General features: G+C 41.0%; 1 protein-coding gene across 5 annotated transcripts in view; it reads right to left on the bottom strand.

Moving 5' to 3' along the window:
* Positions 1–16719, bottom strand: part of LOC112215312 (guanine nucleotide-binding protein G(olf) subunit alpha-like) — a 77807-nt gene extending 61088 nt beyond the window's left edge. For 2 of the 5 annotated variants that reach the window (XM_042298761.1, XM_042298762.1), the window contains exons 1-4: positions 15983–16719; positions 6576–6648; positions 5476–5530; positions 5173–5292 (exon numbers count right to left, since the gene is read on the bottom strand). In XM_042298761.1, the coding sequence (XP_042154695.1) occupies positions 5173–5292; positions 5476–5530; positions 6576–6648; positions 15983–16412 (678 nt within the window). In that variant the 5' untranslated portion in view covers positions 16413–16719. Of the gene's footprint in view, positions 1–5172; positions 5293–5475; positions 5531–6575; positions 6649–6886; positions 7676–15982 lie in introns of those variants that run through there. The other 3 variants (XM_042298763.1, XM_042298764.1, XM_042298765.1) reach the window with 3 other exon arrangements.
* Positions 16720–17795: the final 1076 nt, after the last annotated feature.

Raw genomic sequence — 17795 nt, 5'->3', positions numbered from 1 at the left:
CCTGTCCCCTACACTCTGGTGGGTTCGTCCACTATCCAACCCTGTCCCCTACACTCTGGTGGGTTGGCGGGTCCACTATCCAACCCTGTCCCCTACACTCTGGCGGGTTCGTCCACTATCCAACCCTGTCCCCTACACTCTGGCGGGTTCGTCCATTATTCAACCCTGTCCCCTACACTCTGGCGGGTTCTGTCCCCTACACTCTCCATTATTCAACCCTGTCCCCTACACTCTGGCGGGTTCGTCCACTATTCAACCTGGTCCCCTACACTGTGGCAGGTTCGTCCACCCTTCAACCCTGTCCCCTACACTCTGGTGGGTTTGTCCATTATTCAACCCTGTCCCCTACATTCTGGCGGGTTCGTCCACCCTTCAACCCCGTTCCCTACACTCTGGCGGGTTCGTCCAGCCGTCAAGGTGAAAAGACTTAAGCGCCAATGGCTTAACAAAGGAGGCCTACTATGATCAAACTGTGTGTGTGTGTGTGTGTGTGTGTGTGTGTGTGTGTTTGTGTTTTTGTATATATAAAAAAGCAGGAGACACTCCTCAGGGCTCAGTTTCAGGGAGGCTCATGACACAGTGTGAATAAAGGCAGTTTACTGCCTCTAACGGAGGGGCCCATGAAAGAGAGCAACTGGGACGTTGTGCACATAACTTACAGTTCTCCTTAACTGTTTCATACCTATGGTCTTACACCGCGCTCTCACCATATTGGCCAAACTTTATTAATCCAATATACTGACATTTCTGAAATTGTCTCAGATAAATGTCTGCATTGGTAACTGCTGTCATTTACATGAGATATTAACAGGAGTGTGTGTTTTATATAATTGATTGTTACAGCGTAATACCGGCATCTGGCATCAATAGTTTACATAGAATAGATAGACACAGGTAGATTAAATGTTTGAAGGAATAGTTGTGATGTTGCATATTGAAGTGTCAAACGTCAGCTTTGGGCAGATGAAAAAAAGGCCTAGTAAACGGAACACATGAGAATGTACTGGAGCCAAGTGGCAGGCCCCAAAACAATCTAAGATTATTATAGTCTAGCCGCTACTGGCACCATGTCAATAAATCCTGGAATGGATGAAAAAAAAAAAAAGTATGCTCTTCAATTATGTAACCACAATCAACTGCCGATGCATTGTTTTAAAGCCCAGTGTTTTAAGACCAAGGGTATGTCATCTACTGCCAATATAAGCATTGAGCCAAGGCAGCAGCAACACGAGCCATATATTTTGCCATATTTATTTTAGCCTAAATAATGGCCAAGCAATCTCTGAAAAACGAGATAGACAAAGACACTTTCACTCGGTTTTGTCATGCTGCATGATAAACTGGTTGTGATTATCAATTACCAACGAGTGCAGGTAGGTAGTGATTAAAGCATATGGTTTGAAACTCTGCTTGTTATTGTTTTAATAATCTGAAGGGAACCATTTTGTGTGTGTGTGTGTGTGTCTCTCACTCGTTCTCTCTCGTGGGCATGGTGCATGAAGTTGAGGGCATAATTTCATTAATTCAAGTGAAATTCAACAAAACGTGAGGTTAAACAAACCCATTTGCTAAACAACTTAAACACTGTACAAGTGCTCTTAGAAATTCCCTTTTTTTTTTTTTTTTTTGCAACGTTAACAAGTTACACATGCAGGCGGCAATTGGATGATACGAATCTACATTTGCCTCCAGGTAGCATAGCATGCCAGCAAAGGCATCACATCAAATGTCAAATCGTCAGCGGAGGCCAAGGCTAAAAGCTATTCTTTGTCATTTTTTCTATACGGTTTGTGGGGAAGTTGCATTTTGAAATCTCCGCTGTGGTAGACAAACGGTTTTGTGAGTCCCGGCAGAAACAGGGCTTTACATGTGACATAGGAGGCCATACATGAAACACGGACCTGCTTTAGAGGAAAATATTCATTTGTTTGAATGCTGTCAGGGCCTTTCTTTGTCTACATGTCTGAGCCACTAGCCAGCTGGTTTACTAACAGAAATCAATGTGCCTTTACATAATAGGCCTAATTAATGAAACCTATGTTGCAGCCACAACATCTACTGCTTCTACTGTCCATCTTTGACCGACTGGTATACAGTATGGACCGCCACTAGTATGAATACACAGACAAACGGATACGGGACAGATACCGCCAACGACTGGGCAAAACCAGAGAGAATAGGACTAATTCAACTAATTAAAGAAAGACAAAAAAATAAGTAATTCATTAATTTACATCTAATTAGTTTGAACATTAAAGCAGAAGCACCAAATCTAACTCAAAACAACATTAAGGGAAGATCTTTTCGCACACAACGCAATAAACTTCATGTACCACTACTTCTTAGAGTGGTCCCTTATAAAAAGCTAATTAACAAAAAATCTGCACAGCGGAAACGGAGGCTCGTACGTCACAGATATTCTCATCTCGGGGTCAAATAAACTTTTGAAAGTCCCATATTTCATGTTTGTGGTCCACTCACAAATCAGTGTTTACTATTAGCAATCCACTGTCAACATCACAACAGCCTTCATCAGCGCTTGCAGAGTACACAGTTAAAAGCATTAGATAACAGAGTATCAACAAACCCTGGAGCAGACCCTTATTCTCATCATCGTTTCATGTCGTCTGCAGTGTCGCTGACCCAACACAGGGAATCTGAGACACTAAAAGAATCGACTGTTTGGAATCTTTCGTAACACCTCGGCACAAACAGACCAACGCTTTGTCTGCCTTGCCTTGACCCACTGCACTCAGAAAAGGCATCAAACAATTCCTTTTGAGGGAGAAGGGACGGCTTTGATTTAAATTTCTAACGATGCGCTCCCCCAAACTCCGCCCTCCCCCCAAAAAAGAAAATTAGGTTACTAAAAGCTTTTTTTAGCAAGCCGACTAATCATGTAACAGTTGATTAGTATTTATCTAGTCCAACAGATGTGTCCAGATTGTGCACTGGGCCAGCTTACCCTTACTCACTGTCTGAAAAAAAGAAGGTTCCTGATTGGAGCAAAGTTTTGGTCCTATGTCCGATTTTGTGGAGATTCCAATGGGAGAGAAAAAAGAACAAAGCCCAACAGCCAATAGGAACTCTTACAGGGTATATACTATGTAGATACACTATATATACACAAAAGTATGTGGACACCCCTTCAAATTAGTGGTTTTGGCTATTTCAGCCACACCCGTTGCTGACAGGTGTATAACATCGAGCAAACAGCCATGCAATCTCCGTAGACAAACATTGGCAAATGAATGGCCTTACTGAAGAGCTCAGTGACTTTCAATGTGTCACCGTCATAGGATGCCATTTTTCCAACAACATTTTGTCAAATTTCTGCCCCGGTCAACTGTAAGTGCAGTTACTGTGAAGTGGAAATGTCTAGGAGCAACAACGGCTCAGACGCGAAGTGGTAGACCACACAAGCTCAAAGAACGGGACCACTGATTGCCGAACTGTGGAGTGTAAATATTGTCTGTCCTCGGTTGTAACACTCACTACCGAGTTCCAAACTGCCTCAGGAAGCAACGTCAGCGCAAGACTTCGTCGCGAACTACATGAAATGGATTTCCATGGCAGATACCAAATGTGGGCTGGAGTGGTGTAAACCTTGCCGCCATAGGACGCTGCAACAGTGAAAACGCGTTCTCTGGAGTGATGAATCACGCTTCACCAACTGGCTTTCCAACGGACTAATCTGGGTTTGGCAGAGGTCAGGAGAATGCTACCTGCCCGAAGCCATAGTGCCAACTGTAAAGTTTGGTGGGAGGAGGAATAATAGTCTCAGTCTGTTTTTCATGGTTTGGGCTACGCTCCTTAGTTCCAGTGCAGGAAAATCTTAACACTGTAGCATATGGCAATTCTGTGCTTCTAACTTTGTGGCAACAGTTTGGGGAAGGCCCTTTCCTGTTTCAGCATGACAATGCCCCCGTGCACAAAGCAAGGTCCATACAGAAATGGTTTGTCAAGATCGCTGTGGAAGAACTTTACTGGCCTTCACAGAGCCCTGATCTCAACCCCATCGAACACCTTTGGGAAGGATTGGAACGTCGACTGTGAGCCAGGCCTAATCGCCCAACACCAGTGCGGACCTCACTAATGCTCTTGTGGCTGGATGGACGCAAGTCCCCTCAGCAATGTTTCAACATCTAGTGGAAAGCCTTCCCAGAAGAGTGGAGGCTGTTATAGCAGCAAAGGGGGGGGGACCATCTCCATATTAATGCCCATGATTTTGGAATCAGATCTTTGACGAGCAGGGGTCTACATCATTTTGGTCATGTAGTGTATATTTCCAGGCAGTCAAATATAGCAAAGCATATGTTTTATTGTGTACTCATAAAATTCTATTCATAGCTGGGAGATATCACTGGAAGCAAACACCAGAAGTAATGACATCTATTTGCCCACGTCAGGCCCTTTCAATCAAATCCAAAGTAAAGAAATCATCTAAGGTAATTCCACCGTGGCTTACTACTGGGTGTTTGCAGAACGTGTTGCAGAGCTCAGGTAATCATACATATTTCACAATTTAATAAAGCATTTACAACTTTAAAAAATATACCCTGCCATGGTTCATTCATTTCTAAATTGCCTAATCATATAGCTTATGTCCCAGTAGGTGATGGTTTTGAATGGACTCTTATCGTTTGTATGTAGGATCTGAACATTTCTCAGAACAAATGTAAAATCCCTCGCTTCTCGTTGTTTCCTCCAAGAAGAAATTACAAATGGAGCTAGTGGACACTAGTGAATGTGGCTATTTTTTTTTTTAGATAACTGCTATTTCAGTTTAAGCTTACATAACTTTTTTCATAGTCACCGTATGTTTGGCATCAGCATTTAAACAGACTCCACTTTGAACAACCTGACTACAAAGAGACTTAGACAACATTTATATTTGATTGTCCACTGAATGTATAAATTCAAATCAGAGTTGGATACACTATGAATCTATGAATAGCAAAGACCTGATCAATGCATTGAGGTTGCTTCTCAGGGCATAACTAACAAGCTGTAAAGATCTCTCTCTCTATGTATGTATGTATGTATGTATGTATGTATGTATGTATGTATGTATGTATGTATGTATGTATGTGTGTGTGTGTGTGTGTGTGTATGTATGTATGTATGTATGTATGTACAGATCAGTCAGTTTGACAGACGGTCGCCCCTTACCTCTGTGTAGTCGAAGTCCGAGAGAGGTGCTATACTTTTGATGTAGTCAATTCTGGACTCGTTTGCTGGGTTACCTATTGGAACTGGGGGTATTAACGTGCTCATCGCCGAAACTACCGTCTACAAAGCAGATAAAAACAAAAACACAGACATCAAGCCGGATACATGGGGAAAAGCCAGTCTATCAGTCAAATGGGATTGCAGGAAACAAATCTCAGAGGGTGTGACCATGTACATTATATCATACAAATCTCAGCACATCACCTATTTATTTGAGTAGGCTACATACAGCCTACAACTTACCACAATGGCATCCTTCACATTTTTCCGGATGTCCAGGACCTTCTGTTTTTTTTCTCTGGGTGGAGAAACAACATATAGAATTTGGACTGTTAGGCATTAATGAATAGTGGAAAAGTGATCACTGGATTCATGAAAGGAACCTTTATGCTGTCCTGTAGAAAGAAGAGGGTGTCTCACAGACCACTAATGCAAACCATCAGAGGCCATAATAGGTTGTTTGGTCATACTTACCATTTGTAAATTAACAGTAATTATGTAATGTGCTAAAATATTATTTTAAAAATTACTTTTTAATACTATTACAATAGCCTCCCACTGGGCACAGACAATATTTAAACGTCTATTCCACGTTGGTTCAACGTCATTTTGAAACAAGTTGATTCAGTGGGCTGTTAGCACTAGACCAATATTCAGAGAGATTTGTCCCATTCAGCAACAAAAGTGGATGGACATTAAGCATCGACTGTATGTATCTTGGTCTATTTGCTGAAATAACATCAAAGATTTTATTACATATATAAATAGGGGAGAGATTTTCAAAAAACGTATTAATTAGACCTCTACAGAATACTATACTACAATGTAACCAAATCAAACGATAATGTAACCAAGTCTTGATGGGATATTATAGGCCATTGAAAGGCTTAGATACATTGTTTCAGCATCGTTGTAAAATACCACTGCACACGTTACTTTTGTATAACCGTTTTTTCTGCCAATGAATTCAGTTTTTAGATGTTTTTTTGTTGGCTTGCGCATTATAATGTAATAACAACTAACATTTATCTGGCAGTGTTTTGGCACACAGAATATGACGTCTTTATCTCTGTGACAGCTATTAGAAATCAGTTGGACATAGCAGGCTGGTCGCCATGCTGTTGTTATAACCTTTGGGCCCGATGACTCCCGATGGACACTGCAGTGCTACAGCGCAAAGAAACGTCTACCCAACACTCGGTCATTTTCTTCTCTCGCATGGAACAAATAGAAATGACCACAATAAAACATATTCTAATACACAACAGTATCCACATAGAATAGGAATACGTCAACATTTGGCACGTAAATGCGGTCAAATATATGAAATAACGTGTACTTACTCTGCGTTAAAGCCATTGACGTGCAGAATCCGCATCTGCTTGACAATCGTGCTTTTCCCAGACTCTCCAGCCCCTTCGACATAAAACACAGATCTAGCATAAGGACCTGGAGCTATCACTAAAATATAAAAAAATATACTTGGGTGCCGCATATGCTGGTGTTTAAAATCCATGAGAATTAGGCTACAATCCATTTGAAGATTCAGTCAGCGCTCGCTTGCGAGACCTGTCAACGTATGTGGGCTGGGGTGCGAATCCCTGAAAACATACATGATACATATCATTTATCAAATCCACCTTCTGGACCTTACCCAATAAAAGCAGTCGATGTGTGGCTTTATATGCTTGTCTTTCCTTTTGTAATTGTTTCTCTATTTTTTTATTCGCTTCTCTTTGTGCCTTTTCATCGATGCGTTGATCTTCAGTCTTGCTGTTGCCCAAACAACCCATCTTCCGCTGACCTCTTCTCGTAAACAGAAAGTATAAAATAACAGCTAATGTAAATCCTTCTTTCAATATAAAATGAGAACAAATGGGGCGATAAATCCGTGCGCCACTTCTCCGTCGCTCAGAGAAAAACCTTCCCGTTACAATTTCGTTTTAACCCCTTGTCAAACCCAATCCAGTAGATTCAGTCGATTCTAATAAATATGTGCATCATAAATAGAATAAAAATATACATTAATTTCATAAATATGCAAAGAGTGGAGCGGGGCTGAATCTGGAAGCCAGCCAACTGCTCCTCTCTCTCGCTCCTGCTTCCCACTCTCTATTTTTCCTTTCTAAAATGCTGTTTGTGTTTCTGTCTTTTTAACTCAGCACTGCCTCTCTCTGTAGCACCAGGAAGTCACACAGAACCGAAAAAGAAACACCTCAAAGCGCGCGCCACCATACCAGTGTTTGAATATCCAGTTTAACAACAAACAAACAAAATCATCGACGATCTTATCTTGATTTTTACCGGTAGAACAAACAAAAAGTACAGGCTACGTTAATCTAGTAAATGTGCGTCAAAAGCTCTCTTCAAAAGGATGGGGGCCCCAGAGAAAGTTAAGACTACCCGTTGATATGATTTCTAGATGTGCCTTCCTCTCTCTGTTATAGAGGGGCATTGGCTTCACTTTAGTTCTTTAATGGGCGGGTCTATATATTATGTTAATTATATAACGTATTTACATATAGCCTACATATTTACACTATTAAAAACATTGGCTACAGTAACACGAGAATAATTCAAAGCCTTGTTGAATGTATTGAAAGCTCTCTAATGGCCCATCTGATAGCCTAATGAATGTTCAGCATTTTTTTTTTTAAAGGTAATTGATATAGTTAAATATAGTTTCCCAAAACGTGTTTATATTAGTCTTATTATTGAATAGGCTACCTAGAATAGAAGATGCACCAGACAGACACTTGATGGCGTTTTCCACAAATAGTTTCCCTTATACACTTCACGCGCGTAAATCATTTCACTGGTGCCCGCAAACACCGGTAAATGGAGCTAAACTAGAGCGCGCGACCAGACAGGTCTGCACACTATACAGAATCCCTACCCTATTGCAGTCGTAATTTCAAATGGTTAAATTAATTCACGTGGAAAACTGATTGGATTTGGAAAAAGTCAACAACATAAGGTTATTTCGTCTCTTTTTTACCCAACTTTTAACCTAAATCCAATGGCATGGCGCATTTTTTTTTTGATTTCACTTTAAATTCAAGTTAGTTGACAACTCAACCAAATGTCAATCACAACTATACCTTGACATTTATGCCCAGCGGGAAGGGTTATGGAACGGGTATAGGTAGGGGATAAGGTTAGCGATTAGGGTAGGGACGTCCCAAGGATCCTTGATATCACTAAGCCACAAACCATATTGAAATTACGAGACCAAATGATAACACAGTTACAAAATCTGAACAAATAAGAAAGAAAAAAGTATAGTTGGCTTCTACTCAAAGTTCTCTGAAGTATTAACTTGGCATAGGCCTCCTATATCCTACTACTGTATATGATCTTCAATCTGTAGCAAAACAAAATGTCAAACTATAATAAATAGTAAAGAATGTAAAGGTTGACTATAACAGAAAAGCACCTCAACCTTTGAGGAAAAAAAAGACATAATGCAAATATATCCAAACAAGTTGGAGTTTGCATATCAGTGTCTATGTCCTAGCAGATATCCATGTAGTGAGTGAGAGCCCAAGACAACCTCCCAATATGATAGGATGGAGGAGCTTTCTGGGTCATTTTAAGGGTAGGCTGGATAAACAGACAAATATTCTGACAACCAATAAAAGCCAGGGTAGCCTAGTGGTTAGAGTGTTGGACTAGTAACCGGAAGGTTGCAAGTTCAAACCCCCGAGCTGACAAGGTTGTTCTGCCCCTGAACAGGCAGTTAACCCACTGTTCCTAGGCAGTCATTGAAAATAAGAATTTGTTCTTAACTGACTTCCCTGGTTAAATAAAAGGTTACATTTTTTTATACAAATCCTCAAAAGGAAAGCAATTGTTGGGGAAATTAATTACTAATGAAGTCCTTTCAAACCCCAATAAAATGTAGTGAACTAATTGAAAAGACAACAGGTACACTGATTAAAGTAGTACTTTGTGATCTGAAGTAAGTGGGGTAGATGTGTTTGACCGTTTCAGTGGCAAACCAGATTCAGAAGGACTCGAATCAATTACATTGATTGAACGATTGATTGATTTCCAAAACGTCAAAAACAGAATTCAGACATCATATCAAAACATGGATTATACCAAAAGTAGTGTGAGGAAAAGGGTCAACCGTGAGACCAGATGGTTATCTGTAGTGACGTGTCACTGGCGAGAACATTACAGCCTCCAGAACAATTGAAAGATTTTCCAGTACCAAAAATAAATAAATAATATGAAAACAAGATGCAAATGTGATCTTATAGGGTGAGTTGACCAGTGTCCGGCTCCTCTGGATGCAAATGTAGTCCGCTGAGCTTCCTAACTGTTAATGTGTGTTGGTTGAGTGCACTGTTGAGAGATGTATTCAGAAGTGAGTCATGTCTCCCTACAGTGGCCATGGGGAGTAAAGACAATCTTAGCTGTCTCTCATTTTGTTTTTTTTTGTCACCTTTTTCAATACAACTATGTGAGCTACGGTGCCCAAGTTCTTTTCCTGTTTGATACAAGGTAAGTAACAAAACACATCTATTTAATGCTAGTGTCAATGTAAATCAGCACATTGCATGTTGTCTTACATTGGCCTTTGTCTCCCTCTTGTGGTTTTCATGAATACTACACTTCAATGTGTGTGCATGCATGATGACAATGTGCATTTACAAGGGAATGGTCAAGAAAAACAGGGGTCCTTTACTAGATAGCCATGACTGTATGACTTCCCCCCTCCTCCTTGTTCACTGGATAAAAATGTATTGGGTATGAGGTTGATATATGTTCAGGTCATAGACTAGAAAACAGGTTTCCAGTCTATCTTTAGTCAGGTGCATTCATTCTGTTTCCAGTGAGTACACAGAGATGGTTAGAGATTAAGAAGATGTCTGGAATGCTAACCAGTTCTAAAAGTTATCCATATGAGATTCCCAACAGGCCCAGTACAGGGTCATATTCTTTGGGCACCAAATGGAAGAAAACATCTTGAAACTTGGAATTAACCAACATTTGTTACTTATTGGACTTCTTTTCCCAAAACACTTCGCTACGGTGTGCCCTACTGAACTCGACCCAGGAGATCTGCAGGTTACTATTGATCAGGTAGTTGAGAGTGCATCTACGAGAAGAGCAGTCTGTCAGTAGGCTAAAAACAGTGCAGTCTGTCAGTAGGCTAAAAACAGTGCAGTCTGTCAGTAGGCTAAAAACAGTGCAGTCTGTCAGTAGGCTAAAAACAGTGCAGTCTGTCAGTAGGCTAAAAAAACAGTGCAGTCTGTCAGTAGGCTAAAAACAGTGCAGTCTGTCAGTAGGCTAAAAACAGTGCAGTCTGTCAGTAGGCTAAAAACAGTGCAGTCTGTCAGGCTAAAAACAGTGCAGTCTGTCAGTAGGCTAAACACAGTGCAGTCTGTCAGTAGGCTAAACACAGTGCAGTCTGTCAGTAGGCTAAAAACAGTGCAGTCTGTCAGTAGGCTAAAAACAGTGCAGTCTGTCAGTAGGCTAAAAACAGTGCAATCTGTCAGTAGGCTAAAAACAGTGCAGTCTGTCAGTAGGCTAGTGGCCAAAATGAGTGAGTTTGGGATATTACTGTCCTTTGTCACACATTCCTGGTGTGTGATCTTTCGTTTTGTTTTTTTGTTGGAGATGAACTTTCAAATCCCACTGGACAGCCCCGGGCTAGTATCCGCAGGACGGTGGGGCCCAATTTAGAAAGCGAGAGTAAAAATATGGCCAGAAAACAGGACGCACATTTTCTCCCCAGATAATGGTAGGTGTAAGAGAGGTCTGATGAGGTCATCACCACCACTGTCTGGCCAGAGTTGGACACAGGACTGAGCAAGTGAAACCATTCCCAGGAATGACATATCTTTACAAACGGCACACCATAATTAAGTCACCTTGACTTGAACCCTTTGTAGAAAGAGCTACATGTCGTGGTAATTATGTAACGGATGTCATAAATATATCTGGATGCTGGACTGGTATCAGCTTTTAAACAGTTGGAAATAAGCCAAGGTTTAACGATAACCAATTTGCTGACCTCGTGACATTTTATCTGATGAGTCAGTTGACAAACCCCCCCCCCCCAAATGAAATCTGTTACATCACTATTATAAAAGCAATATGTAACCCTCCTAACTTAGGTCTCCAGTTAAGTGTAACCAGCAGACGTTTGGCTACTGACTTTGGCACTCTATATAGTGAATCATATTCTCCGGTTGAGGAAACTCCCAGGTCAGATCTACTGGTCTAGTGACTAAGGGAGAAAACGGATTAGGGACATTGCCGTCAAGGAACATTAAAGGATGTTAGAAGAGATCAGTAGTTAGGTTTTTGTCCCAATAACCTGACCAGTGTCTGCTGACCAAAATGTAAATAGAATGATAGTCCTATTTTTCCTATTTACCAAACAGAGAAATGCCACCAAGGCTTGAACGATGTACAAAAAAATTGAACTAAATTTTCCCGGATTGACTGACTTTGTCTTAAAATAATGATGGACTGTTCTGTTTCTCTTTGCTTACTTGAGCTGTTCTTGCCATAATATGGACTTGGTATTTTACCAAATAGGGCTGTCTTCTGTATAACAACACTACCTTATCACAACACAACTTATTGGCTCAAACACATTAAGAAGGAAATTCCACAAATTAACTTAACAAGGCACACCTGTTAATTGAAATGCATTCCAGGTGACTACCTCACGAAGCTGGTTGAGAGAATGCCAAGAGTGTGCAAAGCTATCATCAAGTCAAGGGGTGGCTACTTTTAAGAATGTCAAATATATATAACACTTTTTTGGTTAATACATGATTCCATATGTGTTACTTTATAGTTTTGATGTATTCACTATTATTCTACAATGTAGAAAATAGTACAAATAAAGAAAAACCCTTGAATGAGTAGGTGTGTCCAAACTTTTGACTGGTACTTTAGATAAAACCTTTTGGGGACATGTTTGGTCTTTTCACACGGCATGTTCTTACCTCAGAATGATCCTTAATGAATATGACACTTAGGTGAAAATGGGAGGAACAGAACTGATTGGCTACCCTAACCCTGAAGATATGTTTTTAAGAGCTCTCTATTGTAGATTTCTAACTCTCTTAGAAGGTTAAATGCAACGTATATGACTTTAGTGTTACATTTTCAAAAGATGGCCGCTATATCCATTCAGGTGAATCACAGCTACTTGAGGGCGTAGGATATTTTCCCACTGACCTCAGAACATTTGCATATTTGGATAGAACCCGAACCTGCTTGAGAGCATCTCTGTTCCATTTCTTGAAATTCCGTAACCCAGATTCTATCTGAATATGGGCTAAAAATAGCCTCCTGGAGAGTGTCTCCCTCGCTCTGTGCCCCTCACTGCTGCTCTGATATGGAATGATAACAGAGCCAACCTGCCACTTAGCATGCAGAAACCACACAAACTAACATGCACACAGAGACATGTAACACTGTACACATATGTGCACACTTCCCTTTACTGCCTCACAAACTTGCTCCACCACACACACAGGTATACACACACGTGTATGTACACACACACACCACTTGAACTCAAGCTTCCATCTTCATAACTAAGGGATATGTGCTGTATGAATAATCAATGAACATATGGTGCTCTAAGGTAAAGCCTTCCCCTCTATCTCTTATCATTGGCCATCCCAGAAATTAAACATCCCAATACCTGAAAACGTGGCTGCCACAATCAGGCCATGAGATGGTGAAGGGTTTATGGGACGGACCGGCTGCAAAAATAGCACAGACTTTGGACTATTCCCACTTGCTTCTATATATGGCAACTTGACACAAGGATGGACCTCACTCTCAATAAACAGGATATCATAAGATGGGATGAGACGTGCATACAGTAGAAGAATTAGGAGTTGTTGGTCAAGGAGAGAATAGAACTAATCCTAATCATCTCAGCCCTTATTTGGTTATAGACAACAGTAGCAAAATATAGTATTCATATTTGTAGAATTGTGATACTACCTGCCAGTTCAAGTGTATGCTGTGATCTGGACACACCTCTCTCTCTCTCTGTGTGTGTGTGTGTGTGTGTGTGTCCAAAATTCTGTCCGTTTTCCCCAGAGGCTGCTTTGGAGGCCTTGGTCCCCCACCTGAAATGTGGGGGTTGAACATTGGTTCAGATGCACATAGGGTAGCCCAGAGATTGGATAGCAGCAAACTAACTACCAACAGGTCACGTACCATTTTCACATTTTTATGCCGACACAAACCATACTGTGATGTTTTCTTTTCACATTGTCCAGTTCCAGCAACTATGGCGAATACATAACCAGGCCTGCACAGTCCAGCTTGGTTTGGCTCAGCTTGGCTCAGTAGTGTGGAAAGGGTTATGTAGCAGATGAGTGTTGGGCATATGATGCCTGCCTGTGCTCCCAATGATGATTAGCTTCCATCAAGAATGCTGAAATACTTCAGGATGATTGAAGGTTACGCAAGAAGATGCTGATTGTCTTTTATGTAATCATTCAAATTGCCATTGGTAGGTCTAAAACTTCGATTGCCTTTTAATAAAATTAAACTACCGTGGCAAACTGACTGACATTCTAAATAGGATGCCTCAGTGTGACTGTGAATAACACACTCACTTTTGATTAGAATCAGTGCTGATGCTGTTCTGAATCTGACATGGTCAAAACATTACCTGACTGTTAGCTCCGATCACCTCCGACCTACCTAAACGTTAAATTCCTTAGACTAACACACACCCTGATACCTGTGGTTGCTAGGCGCCAGTCATATAACCCTAAGTGAAGTTGTCACCTTCCTTCGACTTCCCTTCCAAATAAAAAGCAGAGGAATGGTGTCAAATCTAGTGTACTTGTCATTTCAGCAGTAAACTGCTACAGCTTACACTGTATAATAACATGAACTATCATGTGATAGTTGTGAGTGTTATGGTCAGCAAGTATGTTCTGATCTTTACTGCCTGCTGTCAATAAAAAGATATTTGTTTGTCCAATGACAGAATTTACTTTTTTACTCAAAAACAGCAAATACAGATTGCTACCCTCATTTGAAATCTAGACTCCATCTGAGGTTATAAGGGGAACTGACTGACTGATGTTCCAGGACACTTGCTGGTTACATTCACTGGGCCTACTACCACTGCTAGTTACCATTGCTAGTTAAGCAGTATTTGATGTGTGCGTCTTGGTCTTTAATAAACTAGATTTTGGAATGCTGAGATACTACCACTGTGACAGTTACACATAATCTGGTCCCAGATCTGTTAGTGCAGTCTTGCCAACTCCTATATGATCATTGTCACATTGAGGCAAGACTTCACAAACAGATCTGGGACCAGGCTAGGTTACACAAGGGGCTGTCATAGTGACATTGTTAGAAAGCACTGATTCCATGCTTGATTTGGACTACATGCAACTGGATGAAAGTATCTGTGTGGATGCATGTGGTAGGCTACAGTAGTCTTGTGTTCAACTTTGGTTTTAAATTAAATTTGAAATACTTTAAAAGTGGCACGTATGTTGTAATCTAGGGCTGGGCGATATATTTAATTAATTTGAATGTATATGTTTTAGCGCAATGTTCCAAATGCCTGTATCGCAAGAATCTAAGTTGTTATTTTTGCAATTCTACAAACAATTATCATATTTTTGGGAGTGGCGGCCCGTCGCTGCTAAATGAATATAGGGGAAACCCTGAGCCTTATATTTAAAAATAATAATAAATTTACTAGGCTTAAGAACAAATTCTTATTTACAATGACAGCCTAGGAACAGTGGGTTAACTGCCTTGTTCAGGGGCGGCAGGTAGCCTAGTGGTTCAAGCATTGGGCCAGTAACCAAGAGGTTGCTAGATTGAATCCCAGAGCTGACAAGGTAAAAATCTGTCATTCTGCCCCTGAACAAGGCAGTTAACCCACTGTTCCTAGGCTGTCATAGTAAATAAGAATTTGTTATTAACTGACTTGCGTAGTTAAATATATATATTTTTTTTTAAGAAAGATTTTTACCTTGTCAGCTTGGGAATTTTTCAGCAACTTTTCAGTTACTGGCCCAATGCTCTAACCACTAGGCTAAACCATATGCATGGTCAATATAAGTATCTGCTACCTCTTCAGGGTATAATTATGATCTTTATGGGCTTTAGGGACTAAAAATATTATTTGAAGTTGCTGGGTGAAGTGTTTCTGTATTTTCTGTTGCCTCTTGTACAGCATTGGTGCACTGATAACGATGACCCCCTTTGCATTATGTAGGCTTGTTACATTTAACTCCAAGTACATCACTGGTAGGCTACATACTTTGAATATAACAGACTCATTAATTGGTAGAGGAGAACTAGTAACCATAAGCCTGGTGACCATCAAGACACCACGTGTTAGAAAGGGCCCGTGCATTAATTGCCCGAGACGTTTACCATATCTTGATTGCGCGCGAATTGTGCACAGGGTTGAGAGGTTATCGATATGCGGATACGATAGGCAGAAGCTACTCACACGTCTATTCTGTTCCATTTGATAGAGCTAATATAGTCAAATCATATCTCATTGGTTTGACTTTGTGGCACGTTGATTGCAGAAGGATAAGATAGCATACCTCATAAGCCTACCCTGCATACAGCCTTCCGTTCGCACCTGACTTAGGTCATGACACCCGAAATTAAATGTTAAATGCTGGAAAAGTTATTTCAGGGCTGAAATGTGATACACAAGAGCACTTGGCTGGTCAATTTATTGGCCCCAACCTTACCATCTCCCACCTACCAAGTAAAAGCAGACGATGAATCTGCTCGTATTCCCGATGTTGCTCCTTCAGAGTTAGATCGATATGTTTACTGACTTTCTTCGCCTGTTTTTTGACCTCCTCCGATAACTTTTTGTCCCTGTTTTTCTGTTTGCTGAGCGTTTTCTGCAGCAATTGCTGTCGCTGGCTGCGGTCTGCTCCCCCACCGCCCCCATTCTGTATGGGCACGCCGTCAGTCGTGTCCCCTCGACGGGCATCTCCCGCAAATGGTTTGCCTTTGCCAGGGCCCCTGCGGTGACACAAACAACGACGGCAAGGAGACATGTCATTATATGCCCCTGTATCCTCGTGATCAAGGTCCTTGGAGCGTAACGGTATTGAGGTGTCCGCCGGCTGCTCGGTATCACCGGGTTCGTCAAGACTAGGACGCAGGCTATAGCACAGTCCCATTGTCGTGTTTGTTCCTTAGTAAAATGGAAACGAATAATTCAGATGAAAATAATAAAATTCCTCAAGAGATGATACCTGTCCTCCTGTACTCATTGCGGTATTTCCCCTGTCCTGTGATGTGTGTGGAATTCCAACTGGAGATGTTATCTAATCACGGTTCTGGACAATTTAGCATTTTGTCCCGTCTGTTAATGACAGTCAGCCCGTAATTGGATCCGCTGAGCTATAATAAGAACTAGAGACAGCCTCCAAGATGGCCGACCATTGTTTTCAAGTACTCTACTCATGGTCGCATACGGCGATTCGTGGGGGCTGACATCTTGCTAGTTCCGGTTTCAGGAGCCAATTAGTACATGCGCACTAGCACTGGAGCCAAGCCCAGCTAGAATTTAACGCCTGCAGGAGCAGGGACTGCATTACTGCGGGGTAGTGGATCCAGTGGTGTAGTGCTACATTTTAAAAAATGTAAATGTTGCCATCATTCCCTCAATCAAAGTTTGTACCTACAGATGTAGCCTATTGAACAACATGTCGTTATAGAACAGGGCTCTCCAACCTTGTTCCTGGAGAGCTACCCCACTCAGTACATGACGTCCATGGACCTCGAATTATGGGCGTTATCAAATCCGTCGGTAGTGGCCGCTATTACCCAAATTGGCCTATGTTTAGTTCATCCGCTAACTTGCTGTGCTCATTGAAAACACGAGATCCATGAAATAACCATTTATTGCATTGCCTATATTGATTACATTATGGTGGCTTAATGGAAATATCCGCAGTAAAATAATCTTAAAATAGTATTTATCTTGTTAAATTGTCAGATGTTCTGACAGGCAGAATATGACTGAAAACAACCTGTAATCTTGTGAGTGCACAATTTAAGAACTGAATTTATAACAATTTGAATTGGATATTTTAAACGCCATTTCTTCTTTGACAACGTTACTGCACAAGTTCTAGAGGGACACGCGACGTTGAGCCATTAGCACCATTTATACTCCTCTTACGATCACACATTAGCCATGCAGCACAGCAACAACTTTAAAAAAAATTGAGGACAAGCGAGTGTGGGGACTATAAGTACACATTTTTGTCCGAATATTTTTCTAAACATTTTGTAATCTGTTCAGGTCTTCTCTCTAGAATGCAGATGCTAGCTAGCTTTCTGGCTAGCTAATGTTACAACACAGACAGAAGTGGATAGCTAAATATCTAGACAAGATACAAGGCGTGAAAACAGAGCTAGCTGATTTGCTAACTATCTAACGTGCTGTATGGGTTAACTAGCTTTCTAAATAGCTAGATATCATAGTTTGTGAGGGGCATTAATAAGCCACTAAGAAGGGAGATGAGGACAATGAGTTGCAAATGTATTTACCTAGA

This window comes from Oncorhynchus tshawytscha, linkage group LG16 (genome assembly GCF_018296145.1).
Source record: "Oncorhynchus tshawytscha isolate Ot180627B linkage group LG16, Otsh_v2.0, whole genome shotgun sequence".
Classification (NCBI taxonomy): Eukaryota; Metazoa; Chordata; class Actinopteri; order Salmoniformes; family Salmonidae; genus Oncorhynchus; species Oncorhynchus tshawytscha.
Note: the sequence above shows the minus strand (reverse complement) of the source record. Positions and strands in the feature narration are given on the sequence as shown.